The sequence below is a fragment of the Polypterus senegalus genome, chromosome 3 (assembly GCF_016835505.1).
Source record: "Polypterus senegalus isolate Bchr_013 chromosome 3, ASM1683550v1, whole genome shotgun sequence".
In the NCBI taxonomy this organism is placed as follows: Eukaryota; Metazoa; Chordata; class Cladistia; order Polypteriformes; family Polypteridae; genus Polypterus; species Polypterus senegalus.
Window position 1 is genome coordinate 52,280,719 of NC_053156.1, and position 22,606 is coordinate 52,303,324.

Genomic DNA, 22,606 nt, shown 5'->3' on the forward strand with positions numbered 1-22,606 from the left:
CTCAGAATGTCGATTTGTACAGACAGCACAATTAGGCTTGCGCTGCAGACTGCAGTGTGAGACTCTGTGGCCATTTCAATTGTTTGGATTGATTGCTGAGGATCTGCTTATTGACAGGAGCAGCTCTTTGACACATAAAATATTTATATATATATATCTTCTTAAATAATACGCTACCGTGGCTGTTCGTTTGTCTGTCCAGGATTTTAAATCACCTATAGCTCGCAAACCGTTTCACCTATTGACTTGAGATTTGGTACACATATACTACGTGACGTCTACTATCCGCTTTCATGGTGATGATTTTTATTACTCTTTTTATTTTTATTTTATTGTAGAATCAACTCTCAGCAGCGCACAGCAGGGCGGCCGTGCGGCGCATGTGTATCGGTGCCGTTCTCATTCATTACTGCCTTTGCGGTCACTTACACTACCTCTTCATATCTTCAAGCATTCTTGAGGCAGATTGAAGATGTAAGTGCCAGCTTAAGTGAAAAATTAAAGAAAACGTACTAAGTAATTGCAACACAAACACTGACTTAATCAATTTTAACGCGAAAAGATGATAACAAATTAAAAATGCAGCGGGCCATTAGGGTGGAGAAAAGACGAGCTGCTCAGGAAGCAGCAAGCGCATCAAACTCTGAGCAAACAAATTGTAAACGTACAGAGAAAGAGGAGGAAAACTATGTATGCTCAAGTCAAGTGTATTCAGTGCACGTTATCGTGCAGTACGCCGTATATATATATATATATATATATATATACATATACATATACATATACATATACATATACATATATACATATATACATATATATATATATATATATATATATATACAGGTTGAAGTGACTTTTCTCAATCCAAATTTGAAACTGTAAGCTAATAGAAATTGAAGGTGTGTAGAAAGCATCTCTGTATGTTCTAAGGATAGGAGATGTGTAAGAGTGTTAAGCTAGGGAGCATTTAATTATCACATATGTTAATAATAACATATTTAAACTCTAGCAGTGGCTTTTAAAAAAAATTTAAAGTAAGAGTACCTTTTAATGGAGATTTATCTCAGTAACACAGCGCATCTTCTCGGGATGCCGGACCCTACATGGCTATCCCTTAAACTCATTCATTGCCTGACAAATGATTATGTGTCTTTGGTGTATTTGCCAGCACAGCTATGCTGGGATCCTTTGGAAAAATGTTCCTGTCAAGTTTCTTGTTGCTTCTGTCCTTCTTAACACACAATGCACATCTGAACAATGATTTCACCTGCTTGCCAGTCTGCTTTAAATGATTATTCATCACTCAGTGAACCCATGTATTCCAAATGAGGCTTAAGCCTTTACCAGAAGCATTAGATTCAAAGTTTGGACCAAGCTTGGGTGGGCTATCAATCCATGTCTACTGTGGTACAAACAAGCCATGGAGTTAAGTAATTGTTTAATTAACAACAAAAATCAGCTTCTGATTAAGAAACTGGTTGGAGTGAAATTGGTTGGAGTTTGAGGCCTTGGCTTAGCTGGTCATCTTTTGGTGAATTTCAAATCTCATTTTTGTTTGGGTGTTGTTTAAAGAAAATTATAAAAGAATTCAATGGACTGATTCTTAAAAAACCAAGTCGGTTAACATGAAGGAAAAAGATGTTAATTAACATCAAAAACTGGTCACTAATTAAGAAGATGATTAGAATGAAGCCGCAGGAGGGTTTGAGGACTGCAGACCCCTGTTCTACACAGGACCCAGGCGCAGAGAATATACTAGAATATTGCTCATCTTAGAATATTGCAGCCTTGGAAAAACTTTAATACACTGCAGTACCCAAGAATTAGAGACTAACTTGGAAACAAAGGGAGTCGCCACTGCAGCCCCCAGAAACCTCACTACGTGTTGAATGGCTGCCACTGTCTGTTTAAACAGGATTGTTAGTCAGAATCGTTTACAGTTTTGTCATATATTTATGCCTGATCTTTTTATTTCTTTTTTATATCACATTCCACGTTTCCATTTTGTTGATTGGCTCTCTATTCAGTTTTCAGACTTAATTAACCTAATAAAAACTCAGAGGACTAAGAACATCTGATCCAAAGAAAGGCCAACTGCTAAGGGAATGATTACAGAGGGTCTGCTATGAGGTTTGGTCATCTTTGAATAGCACCGGTCTAGAACTGGATCATAAGAGTGAACCGGATGATTACTTCTGCACTTTAGGACGTGCTCTGGGTGCAACCTCAAGTGGAGCTTGGCGGCTTTTGACCCTATCCCGGAGATTTTTACTTTTAAAAAAAATTAAGCTGGTGATTGCACTTCCAAACAAGATGGAGAAGACCAATAGACAAAAGTAGCAGAAAGTGGTGATGTCCAAAATATGCGCCAGGTCACCTGGAATGAAAATATCAAATAGTCAAATGAATAAAAAAACGGACAATGAAAATAGCAAATACAACAGTGAGAAAAGATGCATGTCATTTGCTGGGAATTTTGTGGCTAGTCTCTTAAATTAATTACCCATGTACCTTGATCATCATATTTTTCTAAGAATTTTAGCATACAGTGACATGGTAGCACTGCAGGCTGTCAGTAACAAGACTGGGATTTGTGTCCCATCTCCTCCCCACATGGAGTTTGCACGTTCTCAAAGATGTGCAGGTTAGGAGAATTGGTGACGTTAAAGTGGCCCTAATGTGTGGGGTGTGATGGACTGATGCCCTATCCCTGCCTTGATCTCTGTGTTAGCTGGGTTAGGCCTCCTCCACGACCCTGGTCTGGATCGAGCAGGTTAGAAAATGACATTAAGCACATAACTAAATTACAGATAATAGAACTTAAACGTAAACCCCATGTGTAGTGAACTCCATGCCAAGGCACTTTACTAACAGAGGGAGAGCACACCTATGTAAAGGTATGGCTTTTGTTATTGAAGCACAGCCACCTTGTAAGGCTTGCTTGTGGTAATGAGGACTGAACTGATATCTGGAGGTGTTTTGGTCTGATGCCTTAACCACTACGCTACACCACCCTTCAGATGAAAGGACATACAGTAAGCACAACCAAAGCAGGAAAAATGCTCACTCACTGAAAGAATCAAAAGAACTAAATCTGTATGGTGAGGTTCTTTAGGTTAATATAAATGTGGTTCAGTGCAGAAAGAAAAAGACATTTCTGAAGATAGGAATATCAACTTAACAAAGGTCGAACAATAAAGAGAACCAGCACAAATAAAGCAAAGTTTAAGGATTTCTAAACAAATGAAGATAATTCCTCCAGACTTCATTTTTAATGAGAGAATATTTTTTAATGTTGAAATGCACTGATGAAAAAGTCATATATGAATTTTGTGATTTTTTTTAACATATTTATAGAATTTCTTCTGCAGACACAAGAAACAAAAAAGGCTCAATAAATATTAAAATAAAGGAAAACTTTAGAAATACATTTTGCAAAATTAAAAGTACAAACCCACTATAATGAAGCATTGCAGATTTACAGTCTGACCTGGGAAAATTGCTATTACATCTGACATTTAAAAATTAATATTTAATCTCCTCTGCGGTGGGTTGGCACCCTGCCCAGGATTGGTTCCTGCCTTGTGCCCTGTGTTGGCTGGGATTGGCTCCAGCGGACCCCCGTGACCCCGTGTATTCGGTTTCAGCGGGTTAGAAAATGGATGGATGGATGGATTTAATCTCCTATGCAATTCAAAAGCATGTTTAATCTTCCAAACCAGTGGTCCTCCCGGTCAGTCCTGGGTTCCTACTATTACATGGCCGGGCAGTAACCTTGTCAGCGGATATCATAAGCATTGTCAGCTGGCCACAGTTCAACAGCTGGTTAATGGACAGATATTGCTGGGCTCCATTTATGTTAATCAGTTTCAAAGTAATTTGCTTTCCTGTCTACTTAAAAAAGTATTAGGGTGTTGTACTGTGATAGCCATTATGGATGTAGTGAGACGTCAAGCGAATAGACACCTTTTATTGGCTACCGGTAAGTAAAAACATTACAATATGCAAGATTGTCTAAAGAAGGGGCCTGAGTTGCCTCGAATGCTTGCATATTGTGAGGAGATCGTTCCTCCCCCACACTATGCGACTCTTCAATTCCACCCGGGGGAGTAAATGCTAACATTACTCAAAGTTATTGTCTGCTTTTTTATTTTTATTTTTTATTTTTTTTCATTTTTCATTTTTATTACTATTTAATTTAATATTGTTTTTTTGTATCAGTATACTGCTGCTGGAGTATGTGAATTTCCCCTTGGGATTAATAAAGTATCTATCTAAACAAATCTGTACGGAAGCGTATTAGGGCCACGGTGAAAAAAAAAATACGGACACAGCGAAGAAAAAAGTCTAAATGTCGAGATTAAAGTCGACGTGCTGACTTTATTCTCGACATTTCCACTTTATTCTCGCCATTTATGTCGAGATTAAAGTCGACATTTACACTTTATTCTATTGTTTATTTTGTCAGTAGAATGTCGCAAACTAAACTTCATCTTAAAATCAATGTTCAATTTACTAGATTTTCTCAAACCCCTTTATTAATTAATGTAGCACATTAAATGCTTTATATTAAGTGTTCCCCGACCCAGTTTTTAATCTCTATGCGCTTCTTCAACTGACTTTCTCTTGCACTGAGAGGCGCAGACAGCGATCGCCGCACATTGACTTCATGATATTCCTGCTCTAAGAACATTCAGAATACTAAGAGAAATACAGTACTTGATATCTTCTTCACGATGAAATGCATTAAAGCATGTATTAAACATGGGTGGCGGGGGGCACGGTGGCGTGGCTATAGAGCTGCTCCCTTGCATTAAGGGGTTCCCAGTTGTATGTTCTGTGTAGTGAACTTTATGGCAAGTGTGACGAGGCTCCAAAAAACTGGATATATAAATGGGCATCGCACAGGTTTAACTGAAATATCGTGTAAATGTTGGGTTCGTGATGTGGTGGTCGGAGACACGAACGCAGAATTCAATGGATGTTCTTCGGAGCGGGCTTTCTTTATTACATGCGCGCTGTCTCAATCTAGCGTACTAAACTTCCAGTTCCTATCCTTGTTTTTTCTTTCTGCACATAACCAATCACCACACGATAAACGTCTTTGTGAAATTAAAACAAGTTATAAACCTAGACCCCAGAGTTTTCAAAACTTAAAATGTACAGAACTTAAAATGTATTAAAGCATATGGGGGCACGGTGGCGTGGTGGTTGCACTGCTGCTTCGCAGCAAGGGGTTCCCGGGTGTTCCCTGCCTTGAGTTTGCATGTTTTTCTGGTGGGTCTACTCGGCGTGTTTCAGTTTCCTTTCAAAGACATGTAGGATGTGGGGTTTTGTTATGTATTATTGACCCTGCTACTGTTTGTGTTGCTCGTATTCACCCTGCGATGTGTTGGCGTCTCATTCAGGATTTACTCCTGCCTCGCACAAGATGCTTGCTGGGATGGGCGCAACCCTGAATGGATGGCATAATTAAACATGTATAATGAAGATTTTTTTTTAATTTCTGAAACTCCATCCCAGCAAGCACCGTGCCCTCACATGCTTTAATAATTTAAAGTTCTGAAAACTCCGAGGTCTAAGTTTATAACTTGTTTTAATTTCACAAAGACGTTTATATTTATGTTAGGTAGAATGCCCAGAGGGGACTGGGCGGTATCATGGTCTGGAATCCCTACAGATTTTATTTTTCTCCAGCCGTCTGGAGTTTTTGTTTTTCTGTCCCCCCTGGCCATTGAACCTTACTCTTATTCGATGTTAATGTTGATTTATTTTTTATAATTATGTCTTTCATTTTTCTATTCTTTAATATGTAAAGCACTTTGAGCTACTGTTTGTATGAAAATGTGCTATATAAATAAATGTTGTTGTTGTTTATCTTGTGGTGATTGGTTATGTGCAGAAAGAAAAAGCAAGGATAGAAACTGGAGGTTTAGTACGTCAGATAGAGACAGCACGCATGCAATAAAGAAAGCCCGCTCAGAAGAACATCCATTTAATCCTGTGTTCGTGTCTCCGACCCATCAAGCCCAATATTTACAAAATATTTAAGTTAAACCTGTGCGATACCCATTCATATATCCAGTTTTGGGGACTTTGTACTACACTGAACATACAACTGGGGACCCCTTAATGCAAGGGAGCAGCTCTATAGCCACGCCACCGTGCCCCCCGCCACCCATGTTTAATACATGCTTTAATGCATTTCATCGTGAAAAAGATATCAAGTACTGTATTTCTCTTAGTATTCTGAATGTTCTTAGAGCAGGAATATCATGAAGTCAATGTGCGGCGATCGCTGTCTGCGCCTCTCAGTGCAAGAGGAAGTCAGTTGAAGAAGCGCATAGAGATTAAAAACTGGGTCGGGGAACACTTAATATAAAGCATTTAATGTGCTACATTAATTTATGAAGGGGTTTGAGAAAATCTAGTAAATTGAACATTGATTTAAAGATGAAGTTTAGTTTGCGACATTCTACTGACAAAATAAACTATTAGAATAAAGTGGAAATGTCGACTTTAATCTCGGCATAAATGGCGAGAATAAAGTGGAAATGTCGAGAATAAAGTCAGCACGTCGACTTTAATCTCGACATTTAGACTTTTTTTTTTCGCTGTGTCCGTATTTTTTTTTTCACCGTGGCCCTAATACGCTTCCGTAAATCTGTGACTTTATGCGTACTATTATGGGATTAGTTTGTATTTGTATCCATATTTTGAACTTGTCACAGTGCTCTTTGCTGCCATTCATAAAAATCTGTTGTCTGGAATGGAGACATTTAATAGTGCTTTGACAAAATAAAAGCAAAAATTACAAAGGACCATCACTTTTGGGGGGACTCTTCCATGTCTGAGAGGATTTAAATGGCCTGCTATTTCTTGGTAATTTATAAGGTTAGAGCTTCAAATGTCTTTGATGAATCCAGTTGTAAAGATAACAAAAGAAAAACAAAAAGAAAAAGATTGAGAGCAAAACAGGAGGGCATTTATGTGCTTAAGTGCTCGGCCCCTTAAAAGTCAAACTTTGTGATTCTATGCCATAACCTGGGTACATGTGTATGTTATAACCTGTTTGAAATTTTAATGAGTAGCTTTTTAGCCAATGTTCAATTATTTTCATTGTGTATAATTTAAGATTCATTTTTATTGTTTCCCAAAAACAAAGGGACTCTGCTCTGTTGGGCCCTTGAGTAAAGCCCTTAACCCGCAATTGCTGAGCACTTTGAGTAGTGAGAAAAGCGCTATATAAATGCAAAGGATAATTATTATTATATTGTTATTTAATGATGAATTAATTTCTTTTATGAACCAAGAGATGAAAATAAAATGAAAGTTATTGTACCCAATACACCCTATTATGTAGCTATATTTTGAATTCAATTATGAGGTTCCTATTAAGTGTCTGGACTCAGTTAGTCCAAAGCTGTTGGTTATTTCAGGACGTTTTCAGTGTGACGCCTGCTAGGCTCTTTAAACCAAAAAAAGAACTGCAGTGTGGTGTGTGTGTGTGTGTGTGTGTGTGTGTGTGTGTGATTGGATGAGAAGGGGGCAACAGCAGATGGCATCAATGGTTAATTCCTAATCTTCAAGAGTGTGGCATAGGTATATACATCATGCCAGTGCTTTGGGAGCATGGAAGACAATAGGCTGGTTTAGAGAATAGAGGAGAACACACAGAAAAATAAGAACAAAAGAAACCAAAATACAGGAGACAGAGCACAGAGATGGAGAAGGAGGGGAGAGTTCCATAAAATGATGAGCATGAAAACTGACCAAGAACACTTTACTCTGAAAAGTGGGCAGCATTTCAATACAAGTACCACCATTGTGGGTATTTTTAAAGAATGTTTAAAATTGTAACAGATATTAATATAACAATTGCATGGCAAAATCTTTATATACAAATAATTCAGTTTCCACAAAAAAATATTTTGTAATTGTAAAATGACATAAAACCAATGAATTACGGGTTATAACATAACTATTATATTACACATTACCTGCATAATTATTTGAGAAAGAATTCCTGCTGCTGGTCATATTGTCATCTTGAATATTCCATCCGGATTTATCTTCTTCTTTACAATCTTTAGATTAAAAGAGACAAAAGATTTTTTTTCTTAAAAACACCCCTTTTTAGGGTTTGGGGAAACCTTAATCAACTTTCCAAATACATAAGTCAGTCTTCTATCCCTACATGTCTCTTACTTGTGTTTAAGTCACAATAAAAAAACAAAGCAGCACCCGGCAGCAACATTCAGTCACAATTCACCTTAAGTTTTTAGACATGCAGTGATGGACAGGATTTCTGAGAATTCATTGCATACCATTTAAGTACGATAAGTATTTCAAAAGTTCAAAATAGTAATTTTTCTGCTGTTTTCATTTTGAAATGTACCGAAAGTAAAAGTTTATAAATGAGCACCTTCTGATATGGACTGTGCAGTTAGCAGTTACAATCATCAATAATTGACAATCAACACGACACTGTAATAATTTTTACTTTAATTAAATATGGCCTGCAGGGGGCACTCCAACTCCCCAAACCCAACACTGGCAGACATGGGATAAAGTTCACAACACACACAGGCTTTTAATTGCTTTGTGGGAAACTCTTCCCCAAGCATTTCCCACGGCACAGTACTATGTACTACACCAGCAAGCCCTAAAGCAACTCTTTCTTTGGTTTCTCTTTTTTCTCTCTTCCTCTCTCTCTCACTCTCTCTCTCCACTTCCTCCTTCCTCCAGCAACTTTCATCCCTCTACCTCCTGACTCTGGCTCCTGGAACTGTGGCAGAAAGCTTCTTTTATGTGACACCCGGGAGTACTTCTGGTGGACCGTTTGTGCGGTCTGGAATCATTTCCAAGACAAGCAGGAGCCCAATAAAGCAGGGATCCCCAGTCCCTGCAGCACCCTCTGGAGGTGCCCATGGGACCCAAAAGGGCTGAATAGCAGGACTCAATCTCCCATGAAACCCCAAGGGAACCCATGGGACTGCCATCTTGCATTCCAAGGGATAAAGCTGCGTAAGGGTGCTAGCCACCCAGCACACAAATCTACAATCATATAAGCTCCATTCTTGTGTGACAGATAGGGGGCACTGTCGCTCCCTTGAACCCTTGTCCAAGATGCCAGACTCCAGGTAAAAGTCCAAATAGTTGACTTTTTATTCACAAACAGTGCAGGAAGCACCCTCCTCTTCACAATACTCATAAATAACACAATAATCCACAATAAACAAAAATACTCCACTCCCAGATGCATTGCCACCCTTCCATCCAGCTCAGCTCGCCATCTGGGAGCTCCCACAATCCTTTTATTATCCCTGACCTGGAAATGTTCCAATCCCCAGTCCATGTGATCTCCTATCACTTCCGGGTCAGATCTAAAGTCCTTTTCTTCACCCCGGAAGCACGTCATTCCCCTTGTCCATGTGACTCGGACGTACTTCCGGGGCGTAGGGCCAATAGTCTTTGTTCCTCCCTGCAGCTCCCTCTAGCGGCCCCCATGGTATCCAGCAGGGCTGTGGAAAAAAACTCCATTGTCCATGATTCCCTGCTGGTCTTCGGGGCACCTCCATGCTGCAGGAAGGGCTTCATCTGGTGGCGGATAAACGACCGGCCATATGCCACACTTGCCATATTAACACATAGACATAGCTTGCATTTCTAATATAAAATTTTTTTAGCTTGTTCTAAAGAAGGATTTTTATTTTTTGTCTGTTGCTCTACGAAATGTAGAAACATTCTCTTAAAGCTGTGAGACACATTCCTTTTGATGTGCTAACATTCAGCCAGTGATAAAGAGCTAAAAAAACAGATAAAAACGAAGGTCAGTGATATTTCACAGTGCTTGTAATTATGTGACTTCTAAAGTTTCTTGGTTGGACCAAATCTTACTTAGGGGATTCATAGCAAAGGGGGTGAATACATATGCACTCATAACTTTTTAGTTTTTCCTTTTTTTTTAGATATATGCTAGGTATTTTATTTTCATTCCACTTCAGCAATTTTGAATACATTGTTATGTCCATTACAAAATATCCAAAAGAAATTTTATTTTAACTCCAGTGTATCAAAACAGGACAAACACCAATGGGAATGAATACTTTCTTGATGGAATTGTCAGAAAGAAGCATTGAATATAAAGTACATCCATCCATCCATTATCCAACCTGCTAAATCCTAACTACAGGGCCATGTTGGTCTGCTGGAGCCAATCCCAGCCAACAAGGCAGGAAACAAAACCCAGGCAGGGCGCCAACCCACCGCAGGACACACACCAAGCTCACACTAGGGACAATTTAGAATTGCCAACCCACCTAACCTGCATGTCTTTGGACTGTGGGAGGAAACCCACGCAGACACAGGGAGAACATGCAAACTTCACGCAGGGAGGACCTGGGAAGCAAATCCGGGTCTTCTAACTGCAAGGCAGCAGCGCTACCCACTACGCCACTGTGCCACCCCATATAAAGTTTAAGTATAGTATAATGCAGCGTTTCTCAACCTTTAAGTATTTGCGACCCGAGTTTTCATAACAGTTTCAATCGCTCCCCCCCTAACATTTATTTGAAATGTAGATGCATATTTTACTATACCTACTTAACTTTTATCGACATTTATCTAACTCTACAGTATATTTATTGTTCTAGTATTAGAATGTAGTTTAAGTTAATTTGTTTTGGTTTCAACAGATTTTCTTTTTTTCACATCTTCGCGCCCCCCTTTTTGTTACTTTGCGCCCCCCAAGGGGGGCCCGCCCTACAGGTTGAGAACCACTGGTATAATGTACAAGCTGAAAGAAAGCGCTGTTTGTGTTGCGAATAAATGAAATGTAGAATACTAACAATTTAAGTTTTAAATCTACTCTATAATAAATATTCCAGTTTCAAAAATAAACCTTAAAATATCATTAAATAATTTTTGATTTTTGTTAACTTTTTTTGTCAAAACACAACAGATCCTTTATACACTTTAACACAAAACCTATACACTGTGCATGATAGGGCAATGAACAAAGGTAATACATTTTAAAAATACACTAAATTATAATTTGGATAAAATATATTTTAAAAATCACTAAGAAGGTGGAGTTAACCAGAAAAGTAAAAGACAAGTACCTTCAGAAACATGCAGAAAAAGAAATCACGATAATGTCAAGAAGCAATTCCATGAAACGATTAGGAAAAAAAATTAGGGGGCACCCCTTTTAGACATAAATCAGTCCCGTCAGTTCATACACTCTGCTCCAGAAAAACGTCAGCACAGTACACACAAACTCACATCCTCCTCAGTTTCTCATTGTTTGTTTAATTGCCAGTATCTGGCAAAAAAAAATACTCGAAGACACATCACACATCTGTTACACTCAAGTCTTGCTGTTACATCTGTACTTAGACAAAAAGCTCAACACAAATTCTAAATGCCTTACAATACAGTGTATGTGGCCTGGCTTATCAAGGCGTATATTGTTACACTTTTACTGAGCCATCTTTGGGGGTATTGTGACCACCTCCATCACTGTTTGGTTTCCTTCTGTCTCCTCTCTTTCTAAGAGTCAGGTGCAGCGGGTGATTTCTTCAGCTGGGAAAATCATTGGCTGACATGTCCCAACATTAAAAGATCCGTTCATCACCAGAGCAAAAAAAAAAAGAGAGCAGGAAAAACTGCGTCCGACTTCACCCACCCCAGCAGCCAGCTGAGCATTAAGTTGCCATCACAGAGGAGGTACGGGTCTATCACAACACGCACTACACGTCATCTCTGAAGCTTTTTTCCTCAAAGTATTCAGATCCTAAATAAACTGACATTGGGTTACTCCTAACTGTTTTTACAAAATATAACTGGTAACTGAGCTGTTTATTTGGAAATACTCCATACTTGTTAATCCTGTACTATTTGATACATATATTATTTTGTATAGTTTTTCTGTTTATTTGAGGGTATTATTGAAGTTTGTAAATCATTTTGTGCAAGAAAAAGTTGTATTTGTATAGTTGTCTGCACAATATGAGATTAATGGTGGGTTGATAAAATGTGGTCTTGAGCTGGCAATGTCTTATATTCTTATATTCCATGTTTTTGCACCTAACCAAAGTCAATTCTGATATGTTTCACATGCTAGCAATAAAGTGATTTTGATTTGGAAAGTATTCACATTCTGCACACTTTATTATGTGGTAGATTTAATCTTACATAGATAAATTTGCAATTATAAATCTGCATAAATCTCTCAATACCCCATAATGACAAAGTGAAAATGCAAATTTGCTAAAAATCAAAACCTGAACTTTCTCATTCATGCAAGTATTCAGACCCTTAATTCTGGACTTTGTAGAAGCCCCTTTGGCAGCAATTAAAGCTTCAAGTCTTCTTGGGGTAAGCCTCTACAAGCTTTGCTCACTTGGATTTGAACAGTTTATTCCATTGTTCCAGGCAAGCTCTGTTTGACTTAATCGAAGTGTCTGAAAAATGCCCCCTTGGTTCCAGTGGATCTTCCAGTTTTATGCCAACAGTTTGTGAAGGCCCTGTTTCTATTCTGGCAGGACTGCCCCAGTGCACAAAGCCAGGTCCATGGACACATGGAGGGACTTGAGTGATCTGCACAAATTCCTGACCTCAGCTTTACTTAACACCTTTGGGATAAAATGGAAATGCCTTTTGTGAACTAGGTTTACTCATCCAACATCACTACCTGACCTCATAACCGCTCTTTTGGCTGAATGGACACCAATTCTCACAGACACAGTTGAACATCTTGCGGAAAGCCTTTCCAGAAGAGTGGAGGCTGTTATAGCCACAAAACATTGATGCCCATGGTTTTGGAATGGGACAGCTCACATGCTCATACAGGGGTGATGGGCATGTGTCCACACACCTTTGGCCATATAGTGCAACACTCTTAAACCCGGTGTATTTAGTTCAGGGTGTGACGATGTGGGTTCAGGCTCCACACTCCCTTTGATATTGGAAGCACATGAACCCAACACCGTCGATAATGTTACCGAGTGAGCTAGTCAATGGAGGCAAATAATTCCAGCAAGGGGAAGGTATACAAAAAGTGCAACAGCGCTTTTATTAAAACAGTCAACAAATCAAAAACAGTGTTCATAAATAGTGCAGATCTTCAATAAATAAATAAATAATCCATTAAATGAACACGTGGAGGTTAAAATCAATAGAAAAACACAATCCTTTAAAACGTGAGGTTAAATCTTCTTATGGAAGCAGTCTTAAAACACTAACAAAATCCGTGCCTATTTTCTGTATGCGTCTCACCTGCTAATCCTGTTTGGGCATCGCAGCAGGCAAGACGCTCTCTGCAGCTGCCCTCCTGAAACACACGCACGAGACTGGAGACCTCCCGATCCCTGGCTTCGTATGGCACTCATCCCAGTCCCGAGAACTTGGTTTCCCACAACGCCAGGTCGCCACGTTGGGGATTCCCACCACCAAGTCTCCGACTTCCTGCCTTCAATGGCCTCTCCGCGCCAGTCGCCTTCCCTGGTCACTCCCGCTACCTGATCGCCAGCGGAGCGACATCAACACAAACGTCTGGGTGTCGCCTAACACCCAGCTTCAACGCAGCTGCCCACGAGCGCCATTCGCGCCCGTCCGCCGCTCTTCGCGGCTCTCTCTCTCACCACCTGCTTCCTCTCCTGCTCCCGGTAACCTCCGCCCTCTCCTTTCCTTTCCTTTCTCTCTCCGATCGTTTCTTTTTTCTTTCTTTGATCGTTTCTTTCTTTTTTTAAAACCGACTCGTTTTTTTTAAAATGACGAGGGCCACAGCAGCTGCAGCATTAGCCGCGGGACAATCATGAATGTGGGCAGTTCCTCACCTGTGCACTAGGTGAGAAACGCCCACACCCTACGGATCGTCCCGGCTCACTATGGCTAACGTCCCTCGCTAAGCCGCGAGCACAATGATTATTTATTAAAAATGGCCTTTACTCAACGAGCTGTGGACCCATAACACCACTCAGGGTCACAGTGGGCTGGAGCCTCTGCTGGAACCACTGGGTGCAAAGTAGAAATCTACCTTGGATGTGACACTAATCCATTGAGAGGCTCACACACATACAACAGTCACCAGTTGACAGCCCTGCAATGTCCAAGAAATCATGTATATGATGCAGCCCTCATTAGAAAAACATAGCTAACTAAAAATTGTTACATAATTCATATTAAAAAAAATGCACTTTACCTCCTCGTCTTAACCCCAACTCCACACTCTTCTCCAGCGGAGTACTCGGATCCACCGTTTCATGGTCTGCTTGGCACGTTACCCACGCTCCCCTCTGCCAGGTGTCACTACTAATGCGCAGCATCGACCAGGAGGTGAATGTGCCCTCTGGCTCACGTTCAGATGCCTCCACCTGCTGTTGTAGGTCTTGTGCCTGCCCATCCACTGCCCAGCGCAGTCGTACATGCTGGGGCCTCATATGTCGAGCCACGCACAGCAGCGTGGCTTCATTTTTAGTATGAAGTTGCTGAGGTGATGGTGGGAAAAGATGGAGTAGGGGAGTGCGGGGTGGCTGAATCGAATCTAAAAAAGAAAGGATTAATGAAGGGATCAGCATAACTCACATTATTGACTAGAAGATACATCATCAGTAAAATGTAAAGATTCACGTTATATGGCAAGTTTGGGGCAAAAATGAAGTCCAGCATCTGCTATAACCAACCATTCTTTTTCTTAACAGAACAAACACAATAATAAAACACAAATACTTTAGAAACAACAGTGAGTGGAGATATTTTAAATCTTACACTTAAGTTACATTTACACATTGAATGACATCCTACACCTACAAAACACAGTGAGCTCAAAAGCCATTGGCACTTGGAGGTTATAAAAACCATTGCCATGGAGTAAAAAATACAATTCAATTGCACATTGTAATTTAAATTTGCACATTGTTTACATTTCAGATTGTTTTATATGACATGATAAGGTTCTAGATGAACTTTGCACCAGAAGATAATCTAATCAAGTCATGATGATATGAGCCTGAAGTGGTGCTAGATCATTGGGAAACTAGTACCCTAAATGGGTTTTCCTGGCATAGGGAAGTCTATCTGAATAGCACTGGGCACAACTAAGTTAGGATTGGAGGACCTGTGGGGTGAGAAAGACGGAGAAATGGAACTATCACTCTGACAATACTGGTGTATCCAGCAGGGATCATTAGCTCCCTTGTTGGAGTGAGTTATTTTGTAATTGCGGCGTGTTACATAACCCGAATCTATATAGATATGAAATTAAAATGCGATATCCCTCCCTTAGTGATGTGGTGGTAAGAAATCACATAGGAGAAATAACTTTGCTTTCTTTAATGACGGCCTACGCTGCATAACAGACGAAGGAAGCCAATGGCAAGAACCCAGTTTGGGAGTGGGAGCCTGATGTGTAGAGCCTGCCATTATCGCTGCTGCGTTGGAAGGATTTTCAGGATCGAATGACGTTATCTCCCATCCGTCCGTTGGCATCAAATGTCGGCAATGTTCCAAGGCTTCATACTCTTTCTTCATGTGCTGGCCCACACTTAGGTGAATAATACAATTCCAAACAAGGCAAAGAGGATACAGTTGCATGCTGACTCTGACAGACGATAAATAACATACGACTGTTGTCAGTCTGACTGCACGCTTCCTCAGCTGTCTTTATCTCTCTTGTCTTATGCTTTGCCTAGCAGTTCTAAATGATGAGCCTCTGTACTAAATCTGGCTCTGTGTCAACTGTGCATGTAAGTAGAAAGAGAAGTAGATTTATAAAATATATTTGTACAGAGGACAGTAACATATTAAACTAATGTTACAGTTTTTAAAGCAGTGGTTCTCAAACTGTGGGGGCGGACCCTCCTAGGGGGGCATGAAGTAACAAAAGGGGGCACGAAGATGTGAAAAAAGAAAACAAGAATCAAAAATATGAAAAATACAACTATTGAAACCAAAACAAATTAACTTAAACCACATTCTGATACTAGAAAAATAAATATAGAGTTAGATAAATGTCGCTAAAAGTTAAGTAGGTATATTAAAATATGCATATATGATATATCATTAATTAAAAATGAAGAAATTGGTATTAGTGGGCTCCTTTAAAAAAAAAACGTTAGGGGGGGCGCGAATAAAACTGTTATGAAAACTCGGGTCGCAAATACTTAAAGGTTGAGAAACGCTGCTTTAAAGGATAATTGGAGCCATCTCTGTTGAACCCACTATCTCCTTCTTTGGCTGCTCTGAAGTGCCACTCTGATGTTCTGTGATTCCACAGACTCTGAGAATAGCATCAGCTGTGGGGTCAGAAGTGACACCATCTGCCACACTTTCTCCAGCTCCAGGAGCCAAGATTTTAACTGAGGTTCACCGGCAGTCACACATGAACACAGGTAGATTTTAGTCTTCTATAAGCACTTTTTTTAAATGTTGTGTATGTGCCCCACCATCCACGATGTCAGGAGCTGCTTTTATGGCCGACTTCTCCAGATAGCCACGCCCCTCCTGACAGTCCCTACCATGGGCGGAGTTTAAGGTGTGTCTAGATCCCCCAACTGATCCTCTAAGTTACTAAAATAAATCTCAGAAAAAGGGTATTTTTTTCCTCAAAAGTTTTGTACAGGTAACAGGTAATGTAAACATGTGAATAATCAATGAATTTGATATTTAAATCCAACCTACTCTAAACAACTGTCTTCTGTACATCACCAATCCTTAAAACAGGACAGACACGTCATTCTGGCTGGGCCTCAGAGGGTAGTGCCTGCCCTATTAGAATACAATGACAAAAAATATTCTTTTGTATTTAAAAAATACAAAAAATAATACAAGAAAATTAAAAAAATAATGTTAGTGTTAGTTAGTTTTGGTTAATTCACTAAGATTCTACGTGGGTGATTTCTTTTTTAATTGAAAGGATCCTTCATGGTAACCACCATTCTGTTTCTTAGCTAGATTGGTTATTCGGTGCTGGTGTTAGCTTTACAGTAGACGGTAGTTTGTCTGCATGAGCCAAGTCCTTAATGTAGATTGTTGAATTACAGAGAGAGCAGAGAGCTTCATGTTTTACAAATTATAGTATACATTTTAAGAACTTCATAAAATCAATTAGACAAGTTTAATTACTAATAGGATTGCAGATTGCCTCCCAATCCATAATTACAGCACATCAATGGTGACGGTGACAGAATAGGGAATAGGAACAGGGCTCACGCTAGCATTAGTCACAAAGGAGGCACCAAGCAAGTCAGACTAAATCAGAAGTGCCAAGTCTCACTATGGATGATGTGGGCACAGACACTCCTAAACAAGTTCTGCTGAACACACACTGAGGGAGCTCCACACTTGGTCAGTTCTCATTTTATCCACTCTGGTGTCTGCACTGCTCATACTATACCCAAGTTTTTTCTACCTTGGTGATGCCACATAACGTGTGGATGCCCTACCAGCCATCATTCATGATTTCCACCTTACAAAAGACAGCACCAAAACAGCCCCCTGGGTGAAAATTAAAGAAAGAAAGCAACAATTACTGGCAGCTTAATAACGAACCCTTTCTTTTACCCACGACTCCTTCCCCTGACTGAAGTGAGCTGAAGTCAGAATCATGACAAGAATGTGCTTCGAGGACCCAAAAGTATTCACTGACCAGGCCAGGCCTCCTACGCCTGCCTAGAAAAAGCTTTATCCCAATGGGCCAGCTCCAAATTGTCCTGGTCTGCCTCAAGCGTTGCAACCAAAAAGGGATATATGCCTTGAAAATATACTTAAAATGGCTCAAAAATGTATCAAAGCCCCACAAGAGGAGGATGACCAAAAACTTTGGCTTGTGCAGTTAAGGGCAAAAAACAGTCTTTATAAATGAAAGGGTTAATTTCCAAACATTTCAAATATACAAAGAAATGCTCAGAAGAGCAGAAAAGAGGCACCAAGCAATTACCAAAAGGCAACCCAAAAGCCAAAGAAGTCCCAATCTGCAAATCCAGTAAAAGAGTCAAATAAACACAGTAAAATATTTACAAAAACACTATCAAGTCAAGTCAAGTTGGGGAGCATGCACTGGTACACTGCGTTGCCGCACCCACTACACGAAGAAACAACTCGGGATCCTGGTTTGCAACCCCCCAGACAGACACACAGTCCAGTCCCACCCTCTGGAAATGACCCTCCATCTGCCGCAGCCAGGTATTATGTGGGTGACCCCTTGGCCTGGTCCAGCCACTCGGGTCCCCAACAGTGAGGATCTTACGAACTGGATCACCCTCGGGGAAACACGCCACATGGCCGTAGTGCCATAACTGACGCTCCCTCACAATGCAGGTAATGTGCCTCATTTGGGAGTCCATGAGCAACCACTCATTCGACAGAAAGTCAAACCAACAGTACCCAAGGATTTTGCAGTGAGACACAGCACCAAAGGAGTCCAGTCTTCATCTCAGGTCACTGGATAGCGTCCATGTCTCACAACCATATAGCAAGACAGGAAGCACCAGGACTCTAAAGACTTGGACCTTCGTCCTTTTGCATAGATATTGGGAGCACCACACACCCCTTTCCAGCAACCTCATGACCCCCATGCTCTCCAAATCCATCTACTGACTTCACAGGAAGAGTCACCAGAGATATGAATGCCACTGCCAAGGTAAGTAAACCTCTCCACAAGGTCGACACTCTATCTGCAGACAGACACACTGCTGATGGCTGTACCGAAGAGGTCATTAAAGGCCTGGATCTTGGTCTTTATCCAGGACACTCGCAAGCCTAGACACTCAGACTCCTTGCTCAGTCTTTTGAGTGCCCCGATCATAGCCTCCATTGACTCCACAAAGATCACAGCATTGTCAGCAAAGTCAAGATCCATGAAGCTTTCTTCACCAACAGATGCCTCACAGGCAATGGAACCCACGACCTTGCCCAACACCCAGTCCATACAAGCATTGAACAGAGTAGGAGCAAGAACACACGTCTGACGAACCCCACAATCAACTGGGAAAAACGCAGAGGTCCTGCCTCCACTCTGCACAGCACTCACAGTACCAGTGTACAGGCCAGCCATGATATCCAGCAACCTCGAGGGGATCCCGTGAACCCTCAGGATGTCCCACAGGACAGCTCGATCAACTGAGTCGAACGCTTTGCGAAAATCGACAAAGGCTGCAAAGAAACTCTGCCGATATTCGCACTTGTGCTCCATGAGAACCCTCAGTGCCAGGATGCAGTCGATGGTAGACTTCTTAGGCGTAAAACCAGACTGTTCCGTCGCTGGGAGGTGAGCAAGTGATCACGGATCCTATAGAGGATGACCATAGCAAGGACCTTTCCCAGCACAGAGAGCAGTGTTATCCCCGTGTAGTTGCTGCAATCCAGGCGATCACCCTTCCTTTTCCAGATAGGGACGACAAGTCCCATTTTCCAGTCAGTTGGGATGATGCCAGTCTCCCAAATGGAAGCAAAGATTGCTTTCAATGCCAGGAGGACAGCCGTACCACCAGCCTGGAGAAGTTCACCCCAGATACCACAGATCCCTGCAGCCTTTAACCCCTTCAGCTGGTTCACAACCTGTGCAATCTCAATGAGATTGGGTGGTTCACAGCTAATTGGAGGACCAGCCTCAAGAACCATGGACCCAGAGATATCCAACATCCAGAGGATCAGCTTTGAACAACTGCTCAAAGTAGCCAGCCCAGCGGGTCACAACTGCAGTGTCATCCATTAGGACCGTTTCATCTGCTGCCCTGACTGCGACTCTCTGAGGAACAGATTCAGATATGTGTAATGTTTTGATTCCTCTGTAAGCAGGACATGGGTTGCTAGACCACAGATGGTGTGTCACTTACTCACAGATTCCTCTAACAAACGCCTCTTTATCCGCCCTCAGAACCCTCGCAGCCGTCCTTCTCAGTTCCCGGTACAGACCAGAGTTGCCATTGAGCCATGTGCTGCGACTCCTCTCAATGATATCCAGGGTACAGTGCGAGATGAAACACCTCCTTCTATGAACACCAACACAACCCTCAGCAACCTTCAGGGTCTTGTCTTCCACATCACATTAGAATTGGCAGTCATACCCAAATCTGCAAGTTCCTCACACAAACTGCATGCAAAATCATTAGAAACAGCCTGGTCTTGAAGTCTGGCCAAGTCCAGGCTCATTTTCCTAGTAGGTGGTAACCTACTGGACCAAAGCTGGAGCCTAAGAGTAGCAACAACTCTATGGTCAGAATTCACAAACTGGGCACTTCTGTAGACCCTGCAGTTGTGTAAGAGCCTCCAGCGTCTGCCCACGTGGATGTGATCGAACTCCTTCACCGCATCACCAGTATTGCAGTACCAAGTCCAACGATGCGGTTCAGGGTGCTGGAACCAGGATCTAGCGATTCACAGCCCCTGACCTTTTGCAAAGTCAAAGAACATGGAGCCACTTTCACCACGGTCACCAGACCCATGGGGACCAAGACAATTCTCATAGCCAGCCCTGTCAGTGCCAGTAGCTGAATTGAAGTCACCCATGACCAGAGGAGTGTCACCTCGTGGGCACCCATCAAACACCAATCGAAGTGGTGAATAAAATGTCTCCCTCGCCAAAACATCACTCACCGCGGTCAGAGTATACACTGAGACAACAGACAAGGCACCCAGGGAGTGCCATAATCTGAATCCCATAATATGCTCATTGAAAGGAGTGACATCGGACACCATTGGAAGAAGCCAGTCCGCTACAGCATAGCTACTCCCCGAGTATGACAGCCATCAGACTGACCAGACCAATAAAAGGTGTATCCACCTACAGAGATCTGGCCACTCCCTGGTCTGCACACCTCAGAGAGTGCCGCCACTGAAATGCGGAGTTTACACAGCTCCTACGACTGCAGAGAAAGATGATCATCTTGCCGGAGAGAGAAGACGTTCCATGTGCCCACCTGTAAGGGCCACCTCAAATTGGGACCCAAGTGCTGCCGTGCAGTGGGCGACGCCTCAGCACCAGTTCCGATCCCCAACAGACCCGACCCTGTTGCCGCTCCAACGGTTTCGACTCTTCCGGGGATGGGACTCCCGAGGGCTTTCTTCCATTCCCTCCATGATGCGAGCAGCCTTCCTTTGGGTGGCTGCAGCTGAGCTACTCCCGCGGAGAGCAAAAAGGAGTCCTTTCTGTAGTCTCGGAGCTTTGTGAAGTTTTTTTTACGGTGGCTGGAGTTCCAATCCTGCCACCAACCCCCATGATTTCCCTGCAAGCTGGAGGACCACTTGCAGAGCCGGATGCAGTTTAACATCATACCCAGGACAAAAACATGATAACTAAACTTTAATGCAACATGTCTCAGCTCTCCTCTGGCTTTGACTTAAATAGTCAGAGGAAGAACTCAGACAGGGTGATGTCAAGTTGGCCCTGCCTCTTGGGGCTCCACCCACAAAGAACATGGAAAAATAAGTAAAATTTAAAGTGATGGTAAATAATTCAAAATATAACAGTAAATGCTTAAAAATAAAACACATTACAACTTGGAAACAACAATAAAATGCACAAATATATGTAATACCATGGCAATTAACCAGTCCTAGTGGGCTAATATTCCACTAATTTTCCTAGAGTCCACCCTTCAATAGTATGTACTGCTCCTCCCTGCATCAAGCATGACAACACATGGGCTATAAGGAAAGCCAAATGGCTCCACATCTTAACCTGTCTTGATAAGATCCCTCATTTACTTCTGGTGTTAAATGCGTAATTGTTACATAGCATTCATCCACCTTAATAAATGGATAAATGTCTGTGTATCTGTCTGTTTCCGTCCAATCACTATGTCTCGATCATTCCAACAGATGGCGCATCACAATTATTAACACTTTTTTTTAATCCCATACCAAATGGCATGTAACTGAGACATGTGTATTGCAAGGTGCACTGCGAATGTCAACAATGAGGTCTATGTTAATTACTTAGAGTTCAGCCTGTCTTAGATGGATAGCACAAGATATTACAATATTTAATTCAGATTTTTTCATAATAACAAATGTTTAATGTGTTGATTGTTTGGTTGTGTTTTTTGTATTGCTGTTTGGTACTCTCTAAGTGTGTCCTCTGAGTAACAGATCTATTCCAATGTCTGCACATAATGGCACTGACTTCTTGTTATGAACCATCTCTTCAATCTAGTGCTTAACTGATTACAGATTCTTTTGATATCAAACCTTTATTAAAATAGTTCTCCAAAGCTAGACTTAAATTAAATATTCATTTATTTTATACTGACAAGTGCCAGTTGCCAGAAATACAAATACAGTACCTGCCTTAAGATTTGGTTTGGGTGACACTTCTGAAACAGAGAACCATTCTGTATGACTTCTATTACAGATTTCTTTTCTGTTTCAGATTTAGCTTGAAAGAGATTATTACTTTTTATATAGATTTTTTTTTTCTTTTACACATCTGATAGCACTTGGGTCAGTCAAACAGATCCTCGGTAGTCACAACAAGCTACTGAAATGGCAGCGCATGCATGCCTGTGGTTTATATGTGGGGATGTGCCACCTGTACAAACATCAACATGGTGGGCTGAACAAATCTTTACACTGTAAAGAAAAAAAGGCACTAAAATTTCAC

At 41.3% G+C, this 22,606-nt stretch overlaps 1 protein-coding gene across 1 annotated transcript in view; it reads right to left on the reverse strand.

Moving 5' to 3' along the window:
* Nucleotides 1-852: 852 nt before the first annotated feature.
* Nucleotides 853-22,606, reverse strand: part of LOC120525136 (immunoglobulin kappa light chain-like) — a 36,749-nt gene continuing 14,995 nt past the window's right edge. Inside the window, exons 3-5 of the mRNA XM_039747192.1 lie at nucleotides 14,210-14,551; nucleotides 8,004-8,090; nucleotides 853-2,380 (exon numbers count right to left, since the gene is read on the reverse strand). Coding sequence (XP_039603126.1) covers nucleotides 2,193-2,380; nucleotides 8,004-8,090; nucleotides 14,210-14,551 — 617 coding nt within the window. The 3' untranslated portion in view covers nucleotides 853-2,192. The remainder of the gene's footprint in view (nucleotides 2,381-8,003; nucleotides 8,091-14,209; nucleotides 14,552-22,606) is intronic.